The sequence below is a fragment of the Ochotona curzoniae genome, unplaced genomic scaffold (assembly GCF_017591425.1).
Source record: "Ochotona curzoniae isolate NIBS_2020 unplaced genomic scaffold, NIBS_Ocur_1.0 scaffold_4701, whole genome shotgun sequence".
Taxonomy (NCBI): Eukaryota; Metazoa; Chordata; class Mammalia; order Lagomorpha; family Ochotonidae; genus Ochotona; species Ochotona curzoniae.
In genome coordinates this window covers 68,859,203-68,884,449 of record NW_024467122.1, presented here as the reverse complement: position 1 = coordinate 68,884,449, position 25,247 = coordinate 68,859,203, and the positions used below count along the sequence as shown (strand labels likewise).

At 53.4% G+C, this 25,247-nt stretch overlaps 1 protein-coding gene across 1 annotated transcript; it reads left to right on the top strand.

The window, feature by feature from the left end:
* The first annotated feature begins 283 nt into the window (after nucleotides 1–283).
* Nucleotides 284–7,393, top strand: PIF1 (PIF1 5'-to-3' DNA helicase). Its single transcript, XM_040969282.1, has 12 exons — nucleotides 284–697; nucleotides 1,944–2,076; nucleotides 2,162–2,287; nucleotides 2,376–2,529; nucleotides 2,675–2,789; nucleotides 2,888–2,994; nucleotides 3,654–3,793; nucleotides 3,995–4,101; nucleotides 5,552–5,639; nucleotides 5,807–5,952; nucleotides 6,298–6,489; nucleotides 6,735–7,393. The coding sequence occupies exons 1-12, from the start codon at nucleotides 299–301 to the stop codon at nucleotides 6,861–6,863; spliced, it is 1,836 nt and encodes a 611-aa protein (XP_040825216.1). The 5' UTR covers nucleotides 284–298; the 3' UTR covers nucleotides 6,864–7,393.
* The last annotated feature ends 17,854 nt before the right edge of the window (nucleotides 7,394–25,247 follow it).

Below are 25,247 nucleotides of genomic sequence, written 5' to 3'. Positions count from 1 at the left end.
AACCCCCAGACCTTTGGCCGTCTCAGGATAGCCTCCGTGACCCAGAGACGCCTTGCTCCCCGTCCCGCACCCTCCTCCCCGAAAACCCCCGCGATCCCCGCGCTCGGGTCTCTCCACAACCCAGCGAAAGGCGGAGGTGATGCTCTCGGACACCCCAACGGTGGCTGCCGGATGCAGCGACGCGGAGCTGCGGTGCCGGGTAGCGGTGGAGGAGCTGAGCCCAGGCGGCCAGCCCCGCAGGCGCCAGGCCCTGCGCACCGCAGAGCTGAGCCTGGGACGTAACGAGCGCCGAGAGCTCATGCTGCGCCTGCAGGCTCCGGGGCCCGCGGGGCGGCCACGCTGCTTCCCACTGCGCGCAGCGCGCCTTTTCACGCGCTTCGCCGCCTCCGGGCGCTCCACGTTGCGGCTGCCGGCTGCCTGCGCCCCGCGCCCGGGCGCCGTGCAGCTGCTGCTGTCGGACTGTCCGCCCGAGCGCCTGCGCCGCTTCCTGCGCACGCTGCGCCTCAAGCTGGCCGCCGCCCCCGGACCCGGACCTCCCTCTGCCCGCGCGCAGCTGCTCGGCCCGCGGCCCCGCGACTTTGTCACCGTCAGTCCGGTGCAGCCGGAGGAGCTGCAGCGCGTGGCGACCTCCCGGGCCCCCAACACCACGCTCGTGAAACAGCCCTCGGAATCGGGCGAAGGCGGGGGGTCCAGCACGGTGAGTGTGTGTACTGCCCTCTGAATGCAAGAATCGCCGTGTGTGTGTGTGTGTGTGTGTGTGTGTGTGTGTGTGTGTGTGTGCGCGCGCGCGTCCCGGGACATCTGGGTGTGACAGGGATGTGGGAATTGAGCCTGCTAGTGGGAAAGAGAGGAAGGAAGGAGATGCAGGCCACGAGAACCTGGAGAATCGTCACTTTGGGATTTCTAGCATGACATCAAGTGGACATTCCCATCTCGGAGTAGGGATGTAGTTCGGCAGCTGGGAGCAGTGTGTGTCCACCCTGCCCCCTCCGACCCACAAAGATAAAGCAGAAAAGAGAAAGGAAGATTGGAAGCATTTGCACCACCTACCTTTCCCCACACCTCGACCCTCCCCATCCTGTGCAGTGGTCCTCAGGGGGCATGCATTCTTGTCAACTATGTAAATAACATCAAAAATTATTCTTCTTATTATTTTAAATGAGGAAGTGAAGGGACCCTGGAAAGACGCAAGAAAAGCAGGAGAGTGCAGGCCAGGGAAGAGAGAGGCCTTAAATAGAAATGAGGGGGTGAGCAGTGCCGGGGCAGCCAGCATCCAATCAGATAGGGCCACAGGGAAAGGAATGACAATATCTCCAATAGGACAGGTGGATTCAGGACCACAAGGGGTGTTGGAGACCAAGCTGATGAGAATATGGGACAAGAAGAGGGCCTGGCTAGGCAGGATTGGGCTTGAGTGGGCTGTTGTTTTGGATGTTATTTACTTATGTGAAAGGCAGACAGGGAGAGACACAAATTTTCCATCTGGTTCACTCCCTAAGGAACTCCAGTCTCCCAAGTGGGTGCAGGAGGCCAAGCACTCGAGCCGTCTTCCATTGCTTTCCCAGGAACATTGGCAGGGAGCTTTAGCAGAAGTAGAGCAGTCAGGACTCCGACCAGCAACCGTGTTGGTGGCTTAACTTGATTTGTCACAGTGTTGGGCCCCCGGCTTGAGTGTTTTGAGGTGACAGGGACAGAGTTAAACTAGAAAGAGAAGTGAGAAGGAAAGTTGGGTGGCAAGGCAAGAAGGGTTAGGGAGCCTGAGGAGGGAGCTGACGGAGGATGCAGATGCGCTCTGTGGGGGATCAGGGCCCAGGGTTGCTACTTCGTGAACCAGAGTAACCCACGAGTTCCAAAAGGACAAAGGGCTAATAGGCCTGCGATCCACACAGGCCCAGAAGGGAGGGGGACTTCAGGAGGGCCCTAATTCAGGCCTGTCTCCCCAGGAAACCCCAAAGTGGCCCCTGCCCGTGAAGAAGCTGCACCTGCCCCCTGCCAAGCCACAGCTTTCCGAAGAGCAGGCCGCCGTGCTGGCCGCGGTGCTCAAAGGCCATAGTATCTTCTTCACCGGGAGTGCAGGTAGTAGCGGGGCCAGGTACTAGAGCGGTGGTGGGCGGGGCCTACTGGAGGGACAGGCAATTCCTGATCTTGCTCCCTGGCACAGGCACAGGGAAGTCGTACCTGCTAAAGCGCATCCTGGGCTCCCTGCCCCCGACAGGCACCGTGGCCACGGCCAGCACCGGGGTGGCGGCCTGCCATATTGGTGGGACCACCCTCCATGCCTTTGCAGGTGAGTGGGGAGACCAAGCCTGGGTGAGAAGCAGGGAGAATGGGAGGCTGGGGTCTCTGTTGCCTGGGCTAAAAAGTATCCCCTGCAGGTATTGGCTCTGGCCAAGCTCCCCTGGACCAGTGTGTGGCCCTGGCCCAGCGGCCGGGGGTGCGGCAGGGCTGGCTGAGCTGCCAACGGCTGGTCATTGATGAGGTCTCCATGGTGGAGGCGGACCTGTTTGACAAGCTGGAGGCTGTGGCCAGGTTAGTCTGTGTGCAGCCAGTGCAGGAAGGCAGGGCAGAGAGGTGGAAGGAGTGGTGGTGGTGGTGGTGCCAGGCGGTGGGTTGGTGGGGGAGGGTCTGGTTCTCGCCCACCCCAGTCCCTAAATCCCTTGGGGCCTCCTGGCAGGGCTGTGCGGAAACAGGACAAGCCATTTGGAGGAATCCAGCTCATCATCTGTGGGGACTTCCTGCAGCTCCCACCAGTGACCAAGGGCTCCCAGGCCCCACGCTTCTGTTTCCAGGTACCACTTGCTCCCCGGGCCTGCCCAGCCCTTCCCCCCATCAGACAGATGCCACTCAAGCCAAATCTGACCCACCCTCCCAATCCTGTCTCCAACAGGCCAAAAGCTGGAGGCGCTGTGTGCCCGTGACCCTGGAGCTGACGGAAGTATGGAGGCAGACGGACCAGGCTTTCATTTCCCTGCTGCAGGCTGTGAGGCTGGGCAGGTGGGCCGCAGGAACAGAGACGAGGCCATGGGACAAGAATACAGGCCTGGGCTGTATTGTCCCTGTTGGGCCCAGGGATCCAGGGAAGGGGATCAGAGAGGAGAGGTGTTCCAGAACAACAAATGGTACAGGCAGAGGCTGGGACCCCGGGCAACCCAGGAGAGGCATGGCCCCCATGGAAGTGATTGGAGAGAACCAGCTCCCTCAGAGTTGGCACAGAGTATGGCTCAGGGAAGCAAAGATGGGCTAATGGACAGTGCGTGTCCCTGGAGGAAGTTTGAGACGGGGTGGGGGGGTGGGGGGGTTGGGAAAGAGAACCCCTGGCCTGCGGCAGTAGGCAGGTGACAAGAGTATGTCCCAAAGTGATGTGAGCTCAGGGCGGCCAGCGTTGCATCCCTATCTGCTCCTGGGCTGGTCTTGCAAATCTTTGGCCTCTGCAGGAGCATACTGGGGTGACCTGTTCCCACTCCCCACCGCAGCCTCAGTCTCTCTGTGTCAAAGACGGATTGGCCAGCCTGGGGCCCAGCTCATCCCATCCCAAGGCCTGACCCATAGCCTGCTGCTTGGGCCCTGCTTCCTCCACTGCCCTCTACCTTCTTCCCTCCCCACTTTCCCTGGTATTCAGGTGGGACCCTATCCTGACAGCCCAGCTCCCACAGGTGCTCCGATGTGGTGACCCGTCAGCTGCGGGCCACAGCCACCCACAAGGTGGGGCGGGATGGGATTGTGGCCACAAGATTGTGCACACACCAGGATGACGTAGCCCTCACCAACGAGAAGCGGCTGCAGGAGCTGCCAGGTGAGCCGCGAGCCGAAGCGGGGCATGCCCATTAGGCAGCCCCAGACGCAACCTCTGTGCCCATGGAGGCTCTTAGGTTCCTAGGAGTCACCGTGGCTCTGAGAGATGCGATGAGCTGATTTGCAGCCCCATCTCTTTGGTGGTTTTGGGAACAGAACCACAAGGCAGTGATGTGGGATCTGTTTCTGCAACTCTTTCCAGGGGAGATGCACAGCTTTGAGGCTCTGGACAGTGACCCCGAACTTGCCCACATCCTGGATGCCCAGTGTCCTGTCAGCCGGCTTCTCCAGCTGAAGCTGGGGGCCCAGGTGGGTAGGAAGCAAGATCTACACCCTGGGATCCTGGGCTTGCGTCCTCTGCCCAGGGCAGCCTGCTGCCCACGGGTCGAGCCATGACCACACCACCCTCCTGGCTTTCTCTTGGCCATTTCTTCCTACCCCTGCACTTTTCCAAGTGTTGCTCTGGTCAAGTCCCTTTCCCTTGGTCACATTCACCTCATCACCCCCCTTCTCTCTCTCTTTTTTTTTTTTTTGAGGATTTATCTTATTTCTTTGAAAGGCAAAGTCACAGAGAGAGGGAGAGATAAAGATCTCTTATCTGCTGGTTCACTCCCTAAATGGCTGAAACTGCAAAGAGCCAGGAGCTTCTTTTGTTATTATGATTTATTTATTTTTATTGGAAAGGTAGATACAAAGAGAAAGATCTTCCATCTGCTGGTTCACTTCTGAAGTGGCCCCAACAGCCAGAGCTAAGCAGACCCAAAGCCAGGAGCTTCCTCCAGATCTACCACACGGGTGCAGGGTCCCAATGCTCTGGGCCGTCCTCCACTGCTTTCCCAGGCCACAAGCAGGGAGCTGGATGGGAAGTGGAGCAGCTGGGACATAAAGCGGCACCTATATACATGGATTCCCAGTGGGTGCAAGGTGAGGACTTTAGTCACTAGGTAACCGCACCAAGCCCCCAGGAGCTTCTTTTGGGTCTCCCCAAAAGAAGAGTGGGTATAGAGGCCAAAGAACTTGGGCCATCTTCCGCTGTTTTCCTAGACCATAGGCAGGGAGCTGGATCAGAGGTGCAGCAGCTGGGACTCAAACCTACACCCATGTGGGATGTGAGTGTTTATCATACTCTGACACAATGACACTTCTCCCCCCACTGCGATCTTTAAAATGGGGCAGGAGGATGAAGTGTTTATAGCTGGGAAGATACTGTTTGGGCTCCCTGCATCCTACATTCAGTTCCTGATTTTAGTCCCCCTGCTGCACTTCCAACTCCAGCTTCTACTTGGGAGGCAACAGGGCTGGGCCAAGTCCTTGGGTCCCCGCCATTCATGTAGGTTACCTAGATGGAGTACCTGGGTCCTGCTTGGGCCCTGACTGTGGGGAATATTTGCAGAATGAACCAGAAGGTGGAAGATCTCTTCATTTTCCCTCTTTTTCTCTCCCCATCTCTCTGTCCCTGTCTCCCCATTTTTCAGATAAACAAAAATTCATGCAGACAGCATAGTGTGGCTGGGGGACAGGGAGAAGGCAGGACTGGATCGCATTCTTTTCAAGTCCCTGTGATTTGTGTCACCCTGTTGATCTGAGCACCTCCTTTTGAGACAAACTGAACCCTTCATTTCCCCGGAAACCAGGGCAGCTTTCCCCAGCCCATGGACAACAGAGCTAAAGACTGGGAACTCAGTACCCTCCACGACAGCCCCCACCTTCAGCCACTGCTGGGTTCCTGCCCAGTCCGCCCCTCCACTCTCCCTGGCAGGTGATGCTGGTGAAGAACTTGGCTGTGTCCCGAGGCCTGGTGAATGGTGCCCGGGGCGTGGTCGTTGGGTTCCAGGATGAAGGGAGAGGTGAGTGATGGTAGAAGGGGATGGTCCTACTGCTGGAGTTTGCAGCAAGACCCTGTGGGGTGCCTAAGGGGAGAAAACAACCAGGAGGGGAAGCCCCAAAGGCCCTAGCCCCCACTTCTCAGCCACAAGCAGCACTGAGACCTCGGCCCTCTTCCTGCCGTTCACAGGGCTGCCCCAGGTGCGGTTCCTGTGCGGAGTCACCGAGGTCATCCGTGCAGACCGCTGGACGGTGCATGCCACTGGGGGCCAGATCCTCAGCCGGAAGCAGCTGCCCCTCCAGCTGGCCTGGGCACTGTCCATCCACAAGAGCCAGGTGAACACCAGTGCTGCAGGCAGGACTGGGCCAGCAGCTGGGGGACAGGGAGGAAGGGACACATCTGAGGGGGAGGGAGCAGGGGAGATGCTGAGGCTTTGGGAGGTTAAGCTTCTGCAGAGCAGGAATCAATTCAGCCTTCCATTAGTAAGTGGCAGAGGCAGGATCTGCACCTACCTGACCACCCCATCCCTCAACTGGGATCCCAGTCTGTCTTCTGCTATTCTCCTCGCACACTCCCTGTGCTTCAAGGCTGTCTGGGCTTAGCAAGGAGATCCAGGGCTGGTTCTGGAGTGCCAAGAACTGTGCACTGACCTGGCCCCGTCTCTGTACCTCTGTCCGCAGGGAATGTCCCTGGACTGTGTGGAGATCTCCCTGGGCCGCGTGTTTGCCCCCGGCCAAGCATACGTGGCCCTCTCCCGGGCCCGCAACTTGCAGGGCCTGCGCGTCCTGGACTTCGACCCCATGGTGGTTCGCTGTGACCCTCGTGTGCTGCACTTCTACGCCACCCTGCGGCGGGGTCAGGGTCTCAGGCCGGTAAGAGTCACCTTTGACTGGCTGAGTGGAGCTGGAACAAAGGGAAGGCCCAGGAGGACCTTGGCCCAGAGCGGGGAGGTGCGGAGAGAGCACAGGGAAGGGAGGATGGGGGGAGGGGACCAGAGCCCTTACTGAATCTCCTGGGGGGCATGCGGCAGCCATTGCATAGTTGACACTGCTGTCCCCCAGACCAGGGCCTTGAGGACAGCGCAGTCTCATGCCTGGGTTTCTCTGGCTCTGTGCAGGAATTCCCAAGTGATGACGAGGCCACTTCTGATCAGGAGAATGCAGACCCAAACCCTGAGCCTCGGCTGCCAAGACGACCAAGTAAAAGGGAAGGAGACAATGACCCCGCCTCCTCCATGAGGTCCTGACAGTGTAAAGGATCCAGCAGTGCCTCAGTTTCTCCCCTAGGCAGTGGGTGAACTGTTGGCAGGGGAAGACGTGAGCCCTTTCTGTGCCAGGTGGGAAATGGGCCTCACACAGCACCAAGCGTCACAGGATGAAGCTCTTCCCAAGGGCTGGACATGGAGCTGCTGAGTCCCAATGGCCACTCACTCCCTTGTGACTGCAGAGGGACAAGCAGAGAAGCTAAGGGCCCAGCAGTAGCCTCAGGGCCGCTCTGATAGGGGTCCCCAGGGGAATTCAGGTTGGGCCCCTGAAGCAAAGAATAGAGGTTGACAGTACCCGCGTAGCTGGGTGCCGCTGCGCACAGCCCAGGACATGGCGTGGTTGCAGCCCAGCCTTCAGACAGTGACTGAATAGGTGCACCTGTGGCTTAAACTGCATGTGGGGGAGAAACGAAGAGGAGAAAAATGGTGTCTGGGAGTATGGACATTGATGTTTTCACACTTATTTATTTAGGACTAATAAATCTGGGATGTGGGCCTGGCGCGGTGGTCTAGTGGCTAAAGTCCTCGCCTTGAACGTGCCAGGATCCCATATGGGTCCCGGTTCTAATCCCGGTGGCTCCACTTCCCATCCAGCTCCCTGCCTGTGGCCTGGGAAAGCAGTGGAGGATGGCCCAAAGCCTTGGGACCCTGCACCCGTGTGAGAGACCTGGAGGAAGCTCCTGGCTTCAGATTGGTGCAGCACCGGCTGTTGCAGCCACTTAGGGAGTGAATCATCGGACGGAAGATCTTCCTTTTTGTCTCTCCTCCTCTCTGTATATCTGACTTTCCAATAAATAAATCTTTAAAAAAAAAAAGCTGGGAACTGAGTAAGAAGCACGCCACCTGCCTGCCTACTCGGCTCCCTGTCCCCTGTGCACCTGCACGCAGGTGTGGAGGCTGTGACGGCAGAAGTCCCAGCTCCCTTATGGGAGGCTCTGGTAGTGTCACTGGCCACTTGGAAAGCTGAGTTGTTTAAGACTAGTGATGAAATGACCAGTAAGTCACTATAGCTAAATGTTCAGACAAGGGCATGCTATAAAATTCACACAGAAGCCCAGGTCAGAGGATGCTGGAAGCTCTCTGGGTTCAGTCTCCCTTGGACTCCAGCTTGGAGGTTCTGACAAGAAGGGTTCATCAGCGAACTCGCCCAAGTTTCTCCCAAAGCTTGCTAGGGTGCCAGGTACTTAGCCTTGGGGTTAAACAGCCTGTGTCCCACACCGAGGTACCCTGGCTCAGGCTCCTGACTCCAGCTTCCTGCTAATGTGCTGTGCTGATGACTCAAGGGAGTGAGTAGGCCCCTAACATCCACATGGAAGGCCTGGCCCAGCGCTGGCTGTTGTAGCCACTTTCAGGAGTGACCCAGTGAATGGAAGATTTGTGTCCCTATCTGTCATTCAAATAAAAAAAAAAAGAATAGGACCCACACAATGGCTCAATTGGCTATTCCTCTATCTTCAAGTGCCATGATCCCATATGGGCGCTGGTTCATGTCCTGGCTACTCCACTTCCAATCCAGTTCTTTGCTTATGACCTGGGGAAGCAGCAGAGAATGGCCCAAAGACTTAGACCCCTACAACCATGTGGGAGACCCCGAAGAATCTCCTGATTCCTGGCTTTAGATCAGATCAGCTCAGCTCTGGCTGTTGTGGCCATCTGAGGAGTGAACCAGCATATGGGAGTTCTGTCTCTTCTCTCTGTAAATCTGTCTTTCCAATAAAGATAAATCTCAAATTTGTTAAAATCAAATCACCAAAGAAAGAAAAAAGGAGAGAGCCTGGTGGAAATTTAAGGCTCCGTGCTTGTGAGTGAAAAGTATTGTGATTCTGGATAATCAGTCTGGGCTCTAGTATGGTGATAATAGGCACAGTAGATGTGTCAGATCGGCAAGAGTCACGGCTGCTTACAGGTGAGATGCCCAGGGTGGAGGAAGTCAGAATAATGCTCACTGCTGGGGGACACGAAATCTGGGTGCTCCAAGCCACAAACCCCTGTCCGCAGAAAGCTACCCGCTGCACGGCGGGTGTGAAGAGCAGTGACAGGCAGAGTGGCAATCTTTCATCTGCTGGTTCACTCCCCAGATGGCAGGAGCAGTGAGGCCCAAGACAAGAGCCAGGACTCAATCCAGGTTTCCCACCTGCGTGACAGGGATCCACCAAGTACGTGAGTCACCTGCCCCTGCCTTTCCAGGCACCTTTGCAGGAAGCTGGATGGGAAGTAGTGGACCCAGCAGGGGCTGGCAGCACTAATGATGGCTGAACCCACTGTACCATGACAGCGGCTGTCTGGGAGGGCTAGTTTCCATGTCTGGGCTTGGGGAGGCTCCATGTGCCCACAGCACAGTCCTTGTCCAGGGTCTGGGTGTGAGCCCCTTGCTTCCTTTACTTTTTATTCCATGTAACACACAGTTTGGGAAACTATGGCTCATCCTGTTTCCTAATAGCTCTGCATCTTGCTGGAATTCTTAGATGGAAAAAGCTGAAACTAAGGATAACTTTGAGCTGGAGAGGATGATGGCAGGAAGCTGTGACACCGTGCAGACCACACCGAGGAGCAGGGAGACTGGGACCCCTGGTGGGAACAGCCCAGCTGTGCCTCATGTACACAGCAAAAATGTTCTTGTCCCAGCCCCCCGACTGCAGCCCTAGAGGGCAGTCATTTTGTTGGTGGTCTCACTGGCAAGAGCCTGAATGTGCCATCCACGTGTCCCAGGGACCAAAGCCTGGAGATGCATTTTTCATCAGCCCCTGAGGCAGGCTGTTATAGACGTCAGGTTCCTGGCGATGACGCAGTTCCTTCTTTTTCTTCCATCTACCTATTCACTTCCTGGATGGCTGTGATGGTCAGGGTTGAGCCGATCCAAACCAGGAGCCAAGAACTTCTTCCAGGTCCCCCATGTGGGTGCAGGGTCCCAAGGCCATTCTCTACTGCTTTCCTAGGCCACAAGTAGAGCAGCCAAAACACGAACTGGTGCCCATACGGAATCCCAGTGTGTGCAAGACAAGGACTTAGTCATGAGGCTACTGCACTGGGCCCTGTTAAGGGGTTTTTAAGCGACAGTCATCCAATCAACTAACAGAGCCCTGGTACTTGATGGGAATCATTCATTCACTCAGCTTACACTGACGCACACTACAAACTATCCAGTCAACTGCAGTGGCATGGGACACAGATACCCAATTAGTTTAAGCAGCATGCACTCTAAGCTATCCAACCAGTAAGAATTGCATCCCACCTAGGAGCGAACAACAGAACCAGGCAAACAGGTCCTTGCGTGTACAGAGACCAAAGCAAGAAAGATCTCATCCTGGGATGAGACATTGCCGTACGGTAAGCACCCTCACTCCTCTTTCGGGACTTTCTAAGAACCCAAGGTGATGGCAAGGGTCAGTTATGGACATATCCTAGAAACGTTTCAGAAGACCTAGCCTTGCTGTCACCATTTTCCATTGTCTGGACTGTCACAGAGCCAGGAGTTTCCTTTGGATCTCCCACATGGCAGCAGGGTCCCAAGGCTTTGGGCCATCCTCTACTGCCTTCCCAGGCCACATTCGGGGAGCTGGGTGGGAAGTGGAACAGCCGGGACATGAACCGGTGCCCATATGGGATACTGATGCTTGGAGAGGGAGGATTAGCCAGTTGAGTCACTGAGCCTGGGCCAAATCTGTTCTCTTTGTAGTGTATATCCTATAATGTAGTATCTGCTTTAATTCCTGATTTCAGTTCCCTCCCCACCCCAAGTCTAACCTCCTGGGAGGCATCAATGATGGGGCAATTAACTGGGCTCCTGTTATCCACGTGGGAAACTCTGAGTGCCCGGCTCCTGGCTCTGGGGTGGAAAAATAGACACTCTGACAAAGGAAACAAGGCAGGGAGCACATAGGTGCCAAAATGGGTTATTTACTCCCATTTCCAGGGCTACTAGTGGCAGAACTGAAACTGAACCCTCCCTGTGTGAGATGAGTGGAAGGAACTCAGAGAGCCTGAGGTGGCAGGACAGGTGGGGTCCGCACTCAGCTGTCATGGGCACGATCCTGTCTTTTCCTGGGTGGTGGTGTATTTCTCTACCCCCACGTGGCCACGGTCACACACCCTAATGCCAGAAGCCGTTTGACCAGTTCCCGAAGCACCACGCACCGTGTACCACCAGGTGGCGCCAAGAGGTCACAGCGTCTGTTCTCGGGGATCCTGGGATCCTTTGTCTGCGGGCCTGGGGCAGGAGTGGGGCTCCTTCGTGGAGCTTCCACTGGGGGCCTTGTGCTTTGCCAGCACATTTCCCACAACCTAGAGAGGAGGCGGGACACAGCGCTCTAATCTCCTGATAGGGGACTTGGCCAAGGCCATACTCCCAGCTGGGTCTGAAATCCAAGTCCCACCTGTAGGGTGGTCCTGGGTGCTTTTAAGAGGTCCTTTTTTATTTATTTGAAAGGGCAGAGTTAACAGAGAGATCTTCCATCTGCTAGTTCATTTCCTAAAATGAATGAAGTAAGGGCTGAGTAAGGCTTAAGCTAGGAGCCAGGAACTCCATCTGGGTCTCCCACATGAGTGGCAAGGGCCCAAGCAACCTGAGCCACTTTGCGATGCAGACTGCTGCACACTAACAGAGAGCTGAATGGGAAACAGGGTAGCCAGGACAGGGTACCAGATGTGGGTATCCTTGGCCACAGCACCTGCCCCCGCTGGCCCACCTACCTATTATCCTGGTGGCTTCCGCCATCCTCTGAAGATCGCTAAGCCTGGCTTACAGAGCAGGGGGTGTTATTTCACGAAAGGCCAATGGCCTAAGATCCCAGCTCCTTAAATGGCAGGGCCCAGATGGGCACCCAGGTGCCTGAGCCTTCTCTTGTCCCTGGAACCCCCCAAACAGGGCCACTTTCATCACCTGCTGAGACATAAAGAGCAGGGCAGGAGGGAAAGGGGGGCCTGGGGAGACCCTGAAGAGGAGGGTGGAGCCCCAAGTGCCAGACAAGCCTTGCAGGGTTAGTATGAATGTGCTGTATAAATATACCAGTTAAATGTGTGTTACAGAAGTATGTGTTATGTATGTGACAGTGAATACCTTACGTAAGTGTGTGCATGTTATATAACTACATATGTATTATACAAGTGTGTTAAATGTGTTGTATAAGTGGGGTGTGAGTGTGTGTAACTTGAGTGTGTATTATGTGTTGAGTGTGTCATCCAAGTGTCTGTGTGAGACGCAGCATCCGTCCCACTCTGGGACTCTGTGCCCCAGTGCCCCCTGCTCCCCTCCCCCGGCTGGTGTTGGGTTCAGTAAGCAGAGCCTAGCTCACCTGGGCAGGTGCTGAGTGAGGAGGGCGTCTGGTTACAGCCAGGGCTGGGAGCACAGGCAGGGGCAACCTGGGGACTAAGGGAGGGGCAGGTATCAGGAGGAAGCTCCATGTCCCCCAGAGACCCTTGCCGGGGGTGACCTGTGGCTGGGCACTTGGACTCCTTGCTCCTCCTCCCTGCTCTTCTTCTTCTTCTTCTTTTGAAAAATTTATTTTATTTTTATTACAAAGTCAGATATACAGAAAGGAGAGACAGAGAGGAAGATCTTCCATCCAATGATTCACTCCCCAAGTAACCGCAACGGCCGATGCTGCGCTGATCTGAAGCCAGGAGCCAGGAGCTTCCTCCAGGTCTCCCACGCAGGTGCAGGGTCCCAAGGCTTTGGGCCATCCTCCACTGCTTTCCCAGGCCACAGGCAGGGAGCTGGATGGGAAGTGGGGCCGCCACTGTTAGAACTGGAGTTCATATGGGACCCTGGTGCGCATGCAAGGTGAGGTCCTTAGCCACTAGGCTATCCTTCTCTTGGACTGCCCCTGGGCAGCTGCGGAGTCCACCTCCTTTGGGCTTCATGCCTTTCTTCCATCCAAAGCGGTCCTGTTCCCCATCCCCCCCAGCCCCGCTCAGACCTCCATGCCTATTTAAGGCAAATCTTCTCATCTCCTGGTGCTGCAGGCTGGCCAGGTCTGATCTAAGGGAAAAGGGAGGGGAGCTCGGAATACCCTCTCAGGCCTTGGAGCCTCCTGGGAAAATCTTTGCCTCCCTCCCCTCACCCCCAGCCCTGGCTAGGATCCTCTTCTCTGAGAGGGAGCTCAATCCAGAACACAGAGAGGGAAGAAAGAGAGGGTGTCACATGACCAACCAGGGCAGTGGGAGGGACAGGGCCAGGGCTAGCCTCTGACTTCACAACTGTCCTTTGGTGGTCAGTGAGGCCGAGAGACTTCCTAAGGCCACCGGATGAGGGCAGCCCTTGGCGTCCATGCCTCACTGCTTCCCTGCCAGGTCCTCTCTCTGGGGACATTGTGGCCCTTATCAGGGGTCAGGCAGCAAAGCCTCCTGCCTCAGCCTGCATGGTTCCCAGAGAGGTCCTCACTCCCCCACCCCCTTCCAGCTCCCCTCCTCCCTGTCCTCCACTGCCATTTCAGCACAGCCAGGCCCCATTGCAGGGCTCACATTCAGTTGGACAGACACGCCGCACAGGTGCCTCCTGCAGTCCAGGGGCTCACTTCCCACCACTGGGAGGAGGCTGGTTACAGATGTGCAATGCAGCCCAGCCTCTCTGTGGTCAGGTTGGCCACTTCCCACCCAGCCCCCTGCTAGTGCCCCTGGGAAGGCAGCGGGGGGGGTGGCCTACATGCTTAGACTCTTACACCCACATGAGTGCCCCAGATAAACTCCTGGCCCCAGCCTGGCCAGGCCCAGCCATTGCAGCTATTTTGGGGAAAACCACAGGATGGAAGATCCTCTCTCTCTCTCTATGCCTTCAAATAAATGAAATAAATCTTTTTAAAATGCTGCCTGGAGAGTACCTCCCCAGCGTCTTATCAGAGTCTCTGGGTTTCAGCTCAGGCTTCACTTCTGATTGTTTCCTGGGAACAGGCAGCAGGAGAGGGAGCAGGCAACGAGGCCCTGCTGCCCATGTGGGAAATGCAGATGGAGTTCTGAGCTTCTGGCCAGCCACTGTCCTTGTCCTGGCTGTTGTAGACATTCTGGAAGTGAACCAGAGGATGAGAGGGCCAGCTTTGTGGCACAGCAAGCTAAGCGTGTACTTACAATGCTTGTATCCTGTATGGGAATGCCGGTTTGAGGTTTTGAGTTTTGGCTGCTCCCCCACCACCCACTTTTTTCTATTTTTTAAAAAGATTTATTATTTTAATTTTTAAAGATTAATTTATTTTTATTGGAAAGGCAGATATACAGAGAGGAGGAGAGACAGAGAGGAAGATATTCCATCCGATGTTTCACTACTGAAGTGGCCACAACGGCTGAGCTGAGCCAATCTGAAGCCAAGAGCCTCTTCCGGGTCTCCCACACGGGTGCAGGGTCCCAAGGCTTTGGGCTGTCCTAAACTGCTTTTCCAGGCCACAAGCAGGGAGCTGGATGGGAAGTGGAGCCACCGGGATTAGAACCAGCACCCATATGGGATCCCAGAGCGTTCAAGGTGAGGACTTGAACTGCTATGCTATTGCACTGGGCCCTTCTTGTTTTTTTTTTTTTTTAAGACTTATTTTGATTGGAAAGGCAGATTTTTATACAAAGAAGGAGAGAAAGACCTTCTATCTGCTGGTTCTCTCTCATGGCCAGAGCCAAGTTGATCTGAAGCCAGAAGCCATTTTCTTCCATGTCTTCCACATGGGTAGCGGAGCCCAAGGTTCTGGGTCATCCTCTGTTGCTTTCCTAGGTCATAGGCAGGGAGCTGGATGGAAAGTGGAGCAGTTGGAACACAAACTGGCTTCCATATAGGTTGCAGGCACTGCAAGGTGGAGGATTAGCCTATTGGGCCAACGCACCAGTCCCTGGCTGCTCCTTTCTTCTCCAGCTTCCTGTTAGCGAGCCTGGGGAGCCGGTGGAGGGTGACCCAGTGCTTGGACCTTACCACCCGCGTGAGAGACCAGCATGGAGTTCCAGGTTCCTGGCTTCAGCTTGACCCAGCCTCAGTCATTGCAGTCCTTTGGGCAAATGAACTAGCAGATGGAAGGTTTTTCTCTGTCTCAATCTCTTTGTGTCTTCAGTAAATGAGATCTTTGTCTTTAAGTTCTGGTTGCTCCACTTCAACTCCAGCTCCCTCCTAGTATGTCTGGGCAAGCAGCAGAGGATGGCCAAGTGCAATGTGGGTCCTGCCACACCTGTGGGAAACAGACGGTGTTCCTGGCTCCTGGCTTCAACGTTGCCCAGTCTTGGTTGAAGCAGCCATTTGGGGAGTGAGTCAGTATACATAAGATCTAGGTTTCTCCCTCACTGTGCTTTTCAAAATAAATAAAATAAATGTTTTAAAATCCCTTTTAAAATAAATACATCTCTCCCTTCCTCTGTCAGAAACGGGTTTGGAATAGGAGTTTCCCGAATGCTTCTTAGTTAGTGTGTGTGGACCTTGATGCTCACAGGCTGCTTCTCACCCTTCAGTTCTGTGCTTAGACGGCTGTCCGTGGCAAGGACCCGACCCAGGGAAGCCGCAGCATGTGGGAAGGATTTCAAAAGAGAAGATGGTGGAGGTGGTGTCTCGCAGCACAACTCAGGTGAGCAGGACAGGCAAGAATCAACCACAACTCTCACTCAACCATAACCCGCCAGAAGTCCAGAACTGCAGTCCTGTGCAACCAGCTCAGCATAAAACAAAAAGCCATCTGGAAGGGTGTGCTGGGTAGTTTCTTTCCATTCTCATGATAAAACTAGAAAGGCAAAAGGGTGGGAGGACACTTTTGTCTTGCTAAACAAACAAAAAAAACACCCTCTGGGCAAGCAGGCTGTAGACTTTTTTTAAAAAAAGATTTATTTTATTTTTATTGTAAAGTCAGATAATACAGAGTGGAGGAGAGACAGAAGGGAAGATCTTCTGTAAGATGATTCACTCCCCAAGTGGCCGCAACAGCTGGTGCTGTGCCGATCTGAAGCCAGGATTTCTTCAGGTCTCCCACGCGGGTGCAGCTGCTGGGATTAGAACCGGCGCCCATATGGGATCCCAGTGTGTTCTAGGTGAGGACTTTAGCCAGGACCCCAACCCAACTCCTTACACCTCCATCTGTCTTGTCTGAGTCCAATGGCAGTTTCCCAGAAGGCTGGACAAGCCTTGAAGGTCACTAAGGGGCCGGGAAGGGGGCAAGCCTTTGAAAGCAACAACAACGTCATGGAAGCTTGGCTCTGACCTCTGCCCGGCATCCGGTTCTAAGGGCTGCGCTGGGCCAGGGCCTGGGCCTGGAACTCATCAGCCCCACCTGTCAACGTTCCCTGCTAGCATGCAGGGGCCTTGGGTTATCACGCAGTGGCTGTGGGCTGAGCCGGACGACATGGCCTCAGGGCAGACGCCCAACTTCCCATCCCTGCTGGGAAGTTCAGGGCAGTGTGCTGCACTCCACTCAGCCAAGACCTATGCCCGCCCCTGCCCTCACTTGACTGGTCACTGCTATATGACAGGCTCTAAGAAGTATGTAGAGTCCTCATTTACTGCTTCCTTTCTTTGATAAATATTTATCAAATGTACAACGTTGTCTGACCCTGAGTGGACTCCAGGGAATCAGATACAAATTTCTGCCTATGTTCTAGCCAAAGAAGCTGCAAAAGAATGCAGAAAAGGGATGGCAAAGAAAAGAGATTCACTTTGCAGAGTAGTCAGAGAAGGCCCGAGCTGAGAGGGTTTTCATGAGGGCATTTGAAGAGGAAAATCTCTTGCACCTGGAAGAGGCAAAAGCCCAAGCTAAACAGGCAGGCCCTCAATAAACACATGTTGAAAAAGTTACAGATGGCCATCAAGATGTGTGCTCGCAGCCAAGATGGCTTAGTTTTATATTGGGAAAAAGAATGCATATACTCCCCGAAGCAGAGGAAGCAACAATTTTCAAGAGACCGAAGATCACACTATGGAAAACAGTGATTGAGGAGACACAGGAAAGGAAAGCCACCGAGTGGCAGAAGGTGCCCGGGTATAGGACAGCTAGGCTGCATGCCCTTGGCAGTGGGAAGCCAAAGGGGCGAGGGCCAAGAGCTGCGAGCTGCCTAGAGAGACACCCTTCATCTCCACAGCCAGGTCCCCTTCACGAGGGCTGGAGGGCTGGAGGGCAGGGTGAAGGGCCACCCTCAGGGACCACAAAGGGCGGTCTGGGCGGGATGTTCCTATCAGAGCAGGATAACCAGCTCCACCTCCTGATTCCTGCTTCTTCCTAAGAATCAGCAGAGAGGGAAGAGAGCACCAGGACTGCACTTCTGCTTTCTGGCTTGGGCCATCCCTCCTCCTACCCAGTCCCCGCCCTCGGCCATTGTGGGCATTTAAGGAGTGAATAAACACAGAGCACTCTTCTGCCCTTTAATGTAAGTAATGTTTTATTTTTGATTTTTTTAAATCCAAACCTTTTCTTTATTATTACCTTTAAAAGATTTTTTTTTTTATTATTATTGTAAAGTCATATATACAGAGAGGAAGATCCCCAAGTGACCGCAACGGCCAGTGCTAAGCTGATCCGAAGCCAGAAGCCAGGAGCTTCTTTCAGGTCTCCCACGTGGGTGCAGGAACCCAAGGCTTAGGGCAGTCCTTGACTGTTCTCCCAGGCCACAAGCAGGGAGCTGGATGGGAAGTGGAGCTGACACGATTAGATCCGGCGTCCATATAGGATCCCAGAGCATTGAAGGCGAGGACTTTAGCTGCTAGGCCACTGCGCCAGGCCCAAGTAAGTAATGTTTTTAAAAACTTTTAAGGAGCTGGGGTTGGTGCTGTGACATAGTGGGTAATACCACTGCCTGAGGCACCCACATCCCAATTGGGAGCCAGTTTGAGTCACAAATGGAACCATTTGTGATTCAGTTCACTGCTAATGCATCTAGGAGGGCAGTGGAAGATGACCCAAGTGTATGGACCCCTGCATCTGAGTGAGAGACCCGGAAGAAGCTCCTGGCTCCTGGCTTCAGATTGGCACAGCTCTGGACACTTGGGGAGTGAATTAGCTGAAGGAAGATCTTCTCATTCTCTCTCCTCCTTCTCTCTCTGTATATGATGTTCCAATAAAAATAAATAAATCTTAAAAAAAAAAAAAGACCCCAATTTTACAGATGAAAAATACACTGGATAAATGGAACAGTAGTGATGGTAGGGACTCAGTGAACTTAGAGACTCAGTAATAGAAAGGATCCAAAATAAAACAAAGAAGAAAAAACTAAAAAACAATCTGATAGAGTTACATGTTCACTAATTTCAGGACATGCCTGAGCCAACTTTATAAAGAGAAAAAGGGTTTATTTAGCACACAGTGTTGGAGGTTCAGTTCAAAGTTCAAGGGGCCACACTGCTTTGGCTTTGGGTGAGGACAATGCGTGGCAGTGGTGTAGGGCGTGAGAGAGGAAGATCATGGGCAGAGAAAGGCTGGGCCCAAACTCTGGCTCCGCTTCTGACCCATGGCTCTGCAAACTGTGAGACAAGAACTTAAATGAGGGGACAGGAAGTCTGTTTCAAGGGAAACACATTGGAAAGCTTTCACAGTACAAACCCACGGACAGGGGCTGGCTCTGTGGCTTAGGGGAGTAAAGCCTGTCTGCTATGCCAGCATCCCACATGGGCACTGGTTCCCGTCCTTGGATGCTCCATTTCTAACCCAGCTCCTTGCTGATCACCTTGGGAAGCAGTAGATGCTGCCAGAATATCACGTCTGTTCTTTTTTTATTTTTTAAAAAAGTAATTTTTAAATTTATTTTTATTTGAAAGGCTGATTCATATCCATTTGGTTCACTCTGTATACCTGACTTTCTACTGACTGGCAATCTGGAGGCACTAGGATTGATGCCAAGGTAGGTATTTCTTTTTTTTTTTTTTGTTTTTTGTTTTGTTTTGTTTTTCAAGGTAGGTATTTCATGCGGTGGTTTCACCTGCTCCACCCCAGAACCGGAGGCTACTGTTATGGGAATGGAAAACACCAGAGCCACTTTGGAAAGCAGTTTGACATTTTGTTTGCTATTTTAATTTTTATTTAAGTATTTGAGAGGCAGATAACTCCCGTCTGCTAGTTTACTATTCCTCAAATGCCTTCCAGGGCTCCAGATGGGGCCTGGCACAGGTGCCTAATTGACATCTTCCATACAGGTGCCAGGAAGCCCACTCCTGAGCCATCATCACTGCCCCTGAAGCCTGCCTTAGCAGGAGGTGGGAACTGGGAGGCAGAGCAAGCTTTGGGACACAGGGGTAGGGGGAGGGGTATGTCTTTAACTACTGGGCCCATTGGTCAGCCCCAGTCTGGCAGGTGTTTGAGACACACACCTGCCAGCATGACTCCATCATTTTGCTGTTAGAAGCCCACAAGATATCAAAGTATAGACAAATAGCCCAAATGGTCATTAACACGTGAACTACACACAAATCACAGTAAGCCTTCCTCATTACTCAGCAGTAGAAAGTACACATTAGTGAACACGTACAACCTGGTTGAATCTCAAAAACAATTATGCTGACTGAAAAACAAAAAGTGTATCTTGTGGTTCTGTTTGAATCAAATTACAGAAAATATGAATTAGAGTGACTCAGTGGCTGAAGACAGGAGGTGGGCGTGTGTGGGGAGAAGGTGCAGATGGGTTGGCACAGCTCAGGGAAGAGCTGGGCCAGAGGAGACCCATGGTTTGTGGACATGAATGGTCTCACAAACATCTACAGACCTCAGAGCTTAACAAGCCCCAGAGTTGATGAACACGTACCTGTGCCTGTGAAATACACAGCGCGCTCTCTCTAGCCGTAAATTCTGCAACTGTAGATCCAACTGATCCTGAAAATTCATGGGGGGAAAGGTTTGCATCTGTAATAAGCATATGCAGACCTGTTTTTCCTTCTTTATGATTCCCTGAATAACAGAATAGCTAGCAATATTTATAGAACACTCACATTGTTATTAGGTACCTAAGCAACATAGAGACGATTGAGGCCTATGGGAGGGAGCGGGTGTCTGGTGCAGGAGTTAAAGCTGACACCTTAGGATAACTTTGTCCTATATCCAAGTGCCTGGCTGTCAAGCTGATGCCAACTTCCTGTTACTGTACACCCTGGGAGGCAGCGGGTGATGGTTCAATTGGGTTCCTGCCATCCATATGGGACAGTTGGTTTCCTGGCTTCCAGCTTTGGCCTGCCTGGCCCATGCTGTGGTGGGCATCTGGGGAGTGAATCCAAGAATCTGCCTCTCAAATAGATTAAAGAGTAGATGTTGGCGCTATGGTGTAGTGTGTTAAGCTGCCATCTGCAATGGGGAGGGATTGTACATGGTTCAAGTCACAGCTGTTCCACTTCTGATCCTTGCTAAAGCTCTGTGCTAATGCACTTGGGAAAGCAGAGGATGATGGCCCAAGGAAAGTTTGGTTCCCTGCACTCAAAAGGGAGACCCAGAAGCTCCTTCCCAGCTCCTGGCTTCTGGCTGGCTCAGCCCTGGTCATTGCAGCTATTTGGGGAATACAACAGTGGATGGAAGGTCTCTGTTCCTCTTCTCTTTGTAATTCTTTCAAATAAATAAATAACTCTTCATAAATAAATAAAATTAAAGCATATGGGAGGGAGGGGAAGATGTGTATGGGTTATATGCAAATACCAAGCCCCTTTAAGTAGGGTACCCCAGTACCTGTCCACCATCACTGGTTGGATATCCAGAGGAACTAGTGTCTGGAGGCCAAGCCCCCAGCAGCTGGGAAGGAGGGGGACAATGTTGGCTCTCCAGTCCCTTTCCCAAGTGGAAGAACTCCTAAAACCCTGGCAATCTCCCAACTAGGTCTCAACTGAAGAGGGTATTTTTGTATGCTAATGGGCTAGCAGGTGGCTGGCCACCCCCAGGTACCTTCAGAAAGGGGTTGCTCATCTGAAAGACAAACAGGGGGATTGCAGCCTGGCCCTAAGGGGGGTGTGCTTGTGAGATACAACACTGGCCCTGAAAAGATTATTTATTTGAAAAAAAAAGACCTCTTATCATTAAAAAAGATCTCCTTCAAAAACTGCAACAGCTGGGGTAGGGCCAGGCCTAAGCCTAGACTGGAAATCCATTATCCTGGGCTTCTAGGTGGGTAGCGAGGAGGATGTAGGTTCCTGAAGCAGCAGCTTAACCTGTTGAGCCTTGGGACTAAACTCACTGTAACCAAATTTGGCCACCAACAGACAATGAGGAACAGCGGGTGGGACAGTGCTAAACCGGGCTCTTTAGTCCAGGTTTCCCCAGAGCCTTTCTCATGCTAATGCCGCAGGACACCACAGCAGACAGGTGGCAAAACAGGAACTGAGCCCCCCTACCCAACCCCGAGCTTACTTTGCACAGCACCCACCAGATCCACCCCCTTCTGGGAAGGTGGCCATTTTGCTCTGGCTACCCTGCCCTAATCTATCTCCAGCTCCAGCTTGCTACTCTCACACATATCCAAAATGACCACCTCCATTTTCTGCCCAGTCCTGACCTCCAGGCCCTGTATTTTTGCCTGTCCCTTGGTGGGGCTCCCACTCCTGTCTGCTCAGTTGCCCCTACCACACCTTCAGTCCAGAACAGCCTTGACCAGCCAGCCCCGGGTTTGGGCCTCGCGGGGTTCTTGGAGAGAGCTGGCAGAGTTGAAGGCTACCCAAGGGCTCTGCTTCCCCCTGGGCACAGTGCTGTGTGCTACAGGTTGCTCCAGTATCTAGTCAGAAGCATGAAAGAGATCTCTCAATGTAGGGTCAAGCACAGAGCAGGTATGGTAGCCCAGCTGACACCAGCCAAGAGTTCGCTCAAGTTCCTCCCCTCACCCTCAGTGGACTCCCCAGGGGAAGGAAGTCGCTCAAGGGCCAATCAGGGCAGGTTTCCCTGGGAAGCCAGGGGTCTGGAGCTCAGCCCACGCGCTCAGGAGGCTAGTGGCTTCCTATCAGCCAGCCCCTTTGGCCCCGGTCCCAGCCTGGAGTCCTGTAATGCAGGAAGTCCCTGGTTCCAGGCCTGTTTCCCAGACCTTTGCCACAGGTCATTCCATGTGTCCCAGAATGCCCAAGGCCTACTTACTGCACTTCAGGGGTGGGTTAGTCTCTCAGGGCAAATACAAAGTCCTCAGTATTTACCATATTTAAAAGACTAACAGGCAATCATCCACTTCCACCTGTTGGTGGTCGATTCACTCCCCTAGTGGCTCCAACAGGCAGAAGCCAGGAGCCAAGAACTTCATCTGGGTCTCCCACATGAATGCCAGAGGGACCTTGAGCTGTCACCTGCTCCTTCCCAGGGTGAGCATTAGCAGGAAGCTGGAATGGGGAGCAGCTGGAGGTGCTCCCTGACATGAGATACGGGTGTCTTAACCATGGTGCCAAAAATCCCACCTGTTCATCATTAGGCATGTGCAAGGTGAGGATTTTAGCCACTGAGCCATCATGCCAGGACTCGAACAGGCATACCTGTGTGTGCCCATAGGCAAAAGTTACCTACAGTGCCACCATACAGGTCCCTCTTCCTCTTCTTACAAGGCCAGAATGTCACCCCAGCAGCCCCACCCTCAAAGACCTCTTCCAAATACCACTAACACACATGGCAAGCTTCCAGCACACTTTTTGCCGGGGTACATTCACACACAGCCCCATCCATGAGACACTGTAGGAGACCAGCTCCCTTGGCTGGTGACTTTAGCCTTGGAAGCTCAGCTGCCCTGTCTGTGAAGGCTGCGTGTGAGCACAGACACTGGCAGTGGGGCAGGACAGGGCAGGGTACATGGCGGGCTCAGAGTCCACCCCGCAACCTTTGGTTAGTGGAGACGCCTTTTGGGATTGGGTGTGTTGTTTTTCAGCCACTGTCCACTTTCAGCTTCTGGCTACTCTGCTCTCCCCGTCCCGCCCTCCCACCCCCAATGTTGGGAAAGAAGGTTAAAGCAATTAGTGTAACACCTTTTTTTCTCAGGGACTTTACTATGGTAGAACTCCAGCTTTTCCATCGTTCAGCACTCACCACTGAGCCCCCTTTGCTGGGAGGGCAACCAAGGCTTCAAAGATGAACAGCTGAGCCTGGCCTAACTGGCTCACAGGCTAATCCTCTATCTGCAGCACCTGTATCTGATAGGAGCACTACTCCTAATCCTGGCTGCTCCACTTCCAATCCAGCTCCCGGCCTGTGGCCTGGGAAAGCACCGGAGGATGGCCCAAGTCCTTGGAACCCTGCACCCATGTGGGAGACCCAGAAGAAGCACCTGGTTCCTGGCTTTAGATTGGCGTAGCTCTGGCTGTGTGGTCCCTTGGGGAGTGAACCAGTGAATGAAGATCTCTCTCCTTTCTGTAACTCTGCCTTCCAAATAAAAAATAATTCTTAAAAAGATGAACAGCAGACACAGTGCTAATCTTCAGTGGCCTCTGCTCAATTTCAGCCATGTGCTGGGAGCAGCTGAAATTCCTCGGGGCGGGGGAGGGGGGCACACACCCCATGTCTCAGGAAGGCCAGGTCTGAAGTCAGGTTCTTTTACACTCTCCCCGCCTTGGTACACGGCAGCTTTGAAGCCCATCAAAGACATTTGCTGAGTCAGAATCTCATTTAACACACCAAGCCTGTAAAGTGTCTGTGGTTTCACACAAAGCCTTTGCAAGGTCACCTGACCTGCAGGTGGTCATGCAAGTTGCCATGGTCACCTGGACACAGACTACCTGGGAAGCACTGTCTTGGATTTGAACCTGGGATCCAGGTTTACAAAGTGGCTCAGAGAGAGGCGAGAGAAGGCAAGAGCTCAGGGACTCCAGGCTGCAACGGCCCAGTCTCTGATCAGGAGCTCGCAACTGGCTCCAGGTGGGATGGTGGTCATCGTAGGCCCCAAGAGCCCACTGCGAGCTCCCACCCAGTGGGTCCCCACCTTACCCACCGTGGCCTAGAGACTAGTATCCTGCTACAGGGCTATATCCAGCTGCCCCACCACTGGGACATCTAATAGTGGCTGGGGGAAGCTGCCCTAATACGTAGGAACCTTGGATAGCAGGGGCAACAGGAAGATGAGGGAGAAAGTGCATTCATAATGGGAGGTAGGATGGGGTGGGGGTCTCCCTTCTGAGATCTGTTCCCCCCACCCCAGGGCAACTCCAACATGTAAGCACCAATTAAAAAAAAATGCCTTTGATCCAGCATGTTGGCTTAATGACTAAATCCTAATCTTGGAAGTGCGGGGATCCCATTGCATGCAGTTGCTCAGGATGTTGCTTTTGATGTTAGCTTCCCATATATCCCAGTGCTGGTTCTGATTCAGGTCTCAGAGGTTTCCCTTCCAATCCAGCCCCCTGCTAGTGCACCTGGAAAGCAGTGGTGGCTGGCCCAAATGCTTGGGTTTCCTGTCACTCATATAGGAGATGGGACCATCTTCCTGGCTCCTAGTTAGCCTAGCCTAGCCCTGGAGCCAGGAGACATTCGGGAAATGAACTAGTAGATAATCGCTTTCTTTCTGTCTTTCTTGTTGTCATTCTGCTTTTCAGATACCTGATACAATCTTAAAAAAGTTTCCTGGCGCAGTAGCCTTGCAGCTAAAGACCTTGCACACACTGGGATCCCACACAGGAGCTGGTTCTACTCCCGGTGGCCCTGCTTCCCATCCAGCTCCCTGCTTGTGGCCTGGGAAAGCCACAAACTGGGAAAGCGGTCAAGGATGGCCCAATATCTTGGGACCCTGTAGGCACGTGGAGGACCCAGAAGAGGCTCCTGGCCCCTGGCTTCGGCTTGGCGCAGCACCAGCCATTGCAGTCACTTTGGGAGTGAACCATCAGATGGAGGATCTTCCTCTGTTTCTCTCCTCCTCTTGTATGTTTAACTTTGCAAAAAAAATTAATAACTATGCCAGACATGGTGGCTTAATGGCTAAAGTCCTCGCCTTGAGTGAGCCGGGATCCCATATGGCACCAGTTCTAATCCAGGCATCGGACAGAAGCTCTTCCTCTCTGTCTCTCCTCCTCTCGGCAGATCTGACTTTGCAAAAAAAAAAAAAAAAAAGGATCATCTACTTCCTGTCATTGCTGCCCCTGGGTCACTGTTCCCTCTGAGCTTCAGCTTTCAGAACTTCAAAAGCTCTTTCCTTGAACAATTCAAATTGACCACAGTCTCGAAAATTGGCCAAGCTGTTCCTCCTGGGACAGGATCTTAAGGAAAGTGGAGTTTCGGATTTATGTAGGGAGACAGCAGGGAGTTCCTTTCAAGCCAAGATAGCAAAACAGCCAAGGAGAAGAATATTCTGGGGCCAAAGCTGGAGACAGTGTGGGAGGGGAGAACGTATTCTAGGGGTGTGTGGATTAGATAAAGCCAGATTGGTCAGTGGGTTCACAAGGTTGCATCTACCTGGAAGCTGAAAGTACCTCAAAAACTCGAGATCTAGTTTAGTGCCTACCAGGGGCTGGCTGGCTGTCCTCACACTAGGTCCAAAACAAGTACCGGCAAGGGGCGTGGGGCACGA

Excerpts from the sequence above, each read along its gene's own strand:
- PIF1 (XM_040969282.1), top strand. The coding sequence starts at position 299 with ATGCTGCGCCTGCAGGCTCCGGGGCCCGCGGGGCGGCCACGCTGCTTC. Across the intron at positions 698-1,943 it reads AAGGCGGGGGGTCCAGCACG|GAAACCCCAAAGTGGCCCCT; the intron begins GTGAGTGTGTGT and ends CTGTCTCCCCAG. Across the intron at positions 4,102-5,551 it reads AGCTGAAGCTGGGGGCCCAG|GTGATGCTGGTGAAGAACTT; the intron begins GTGGGTAGGAAG and ends TCTCCCTGGCAG.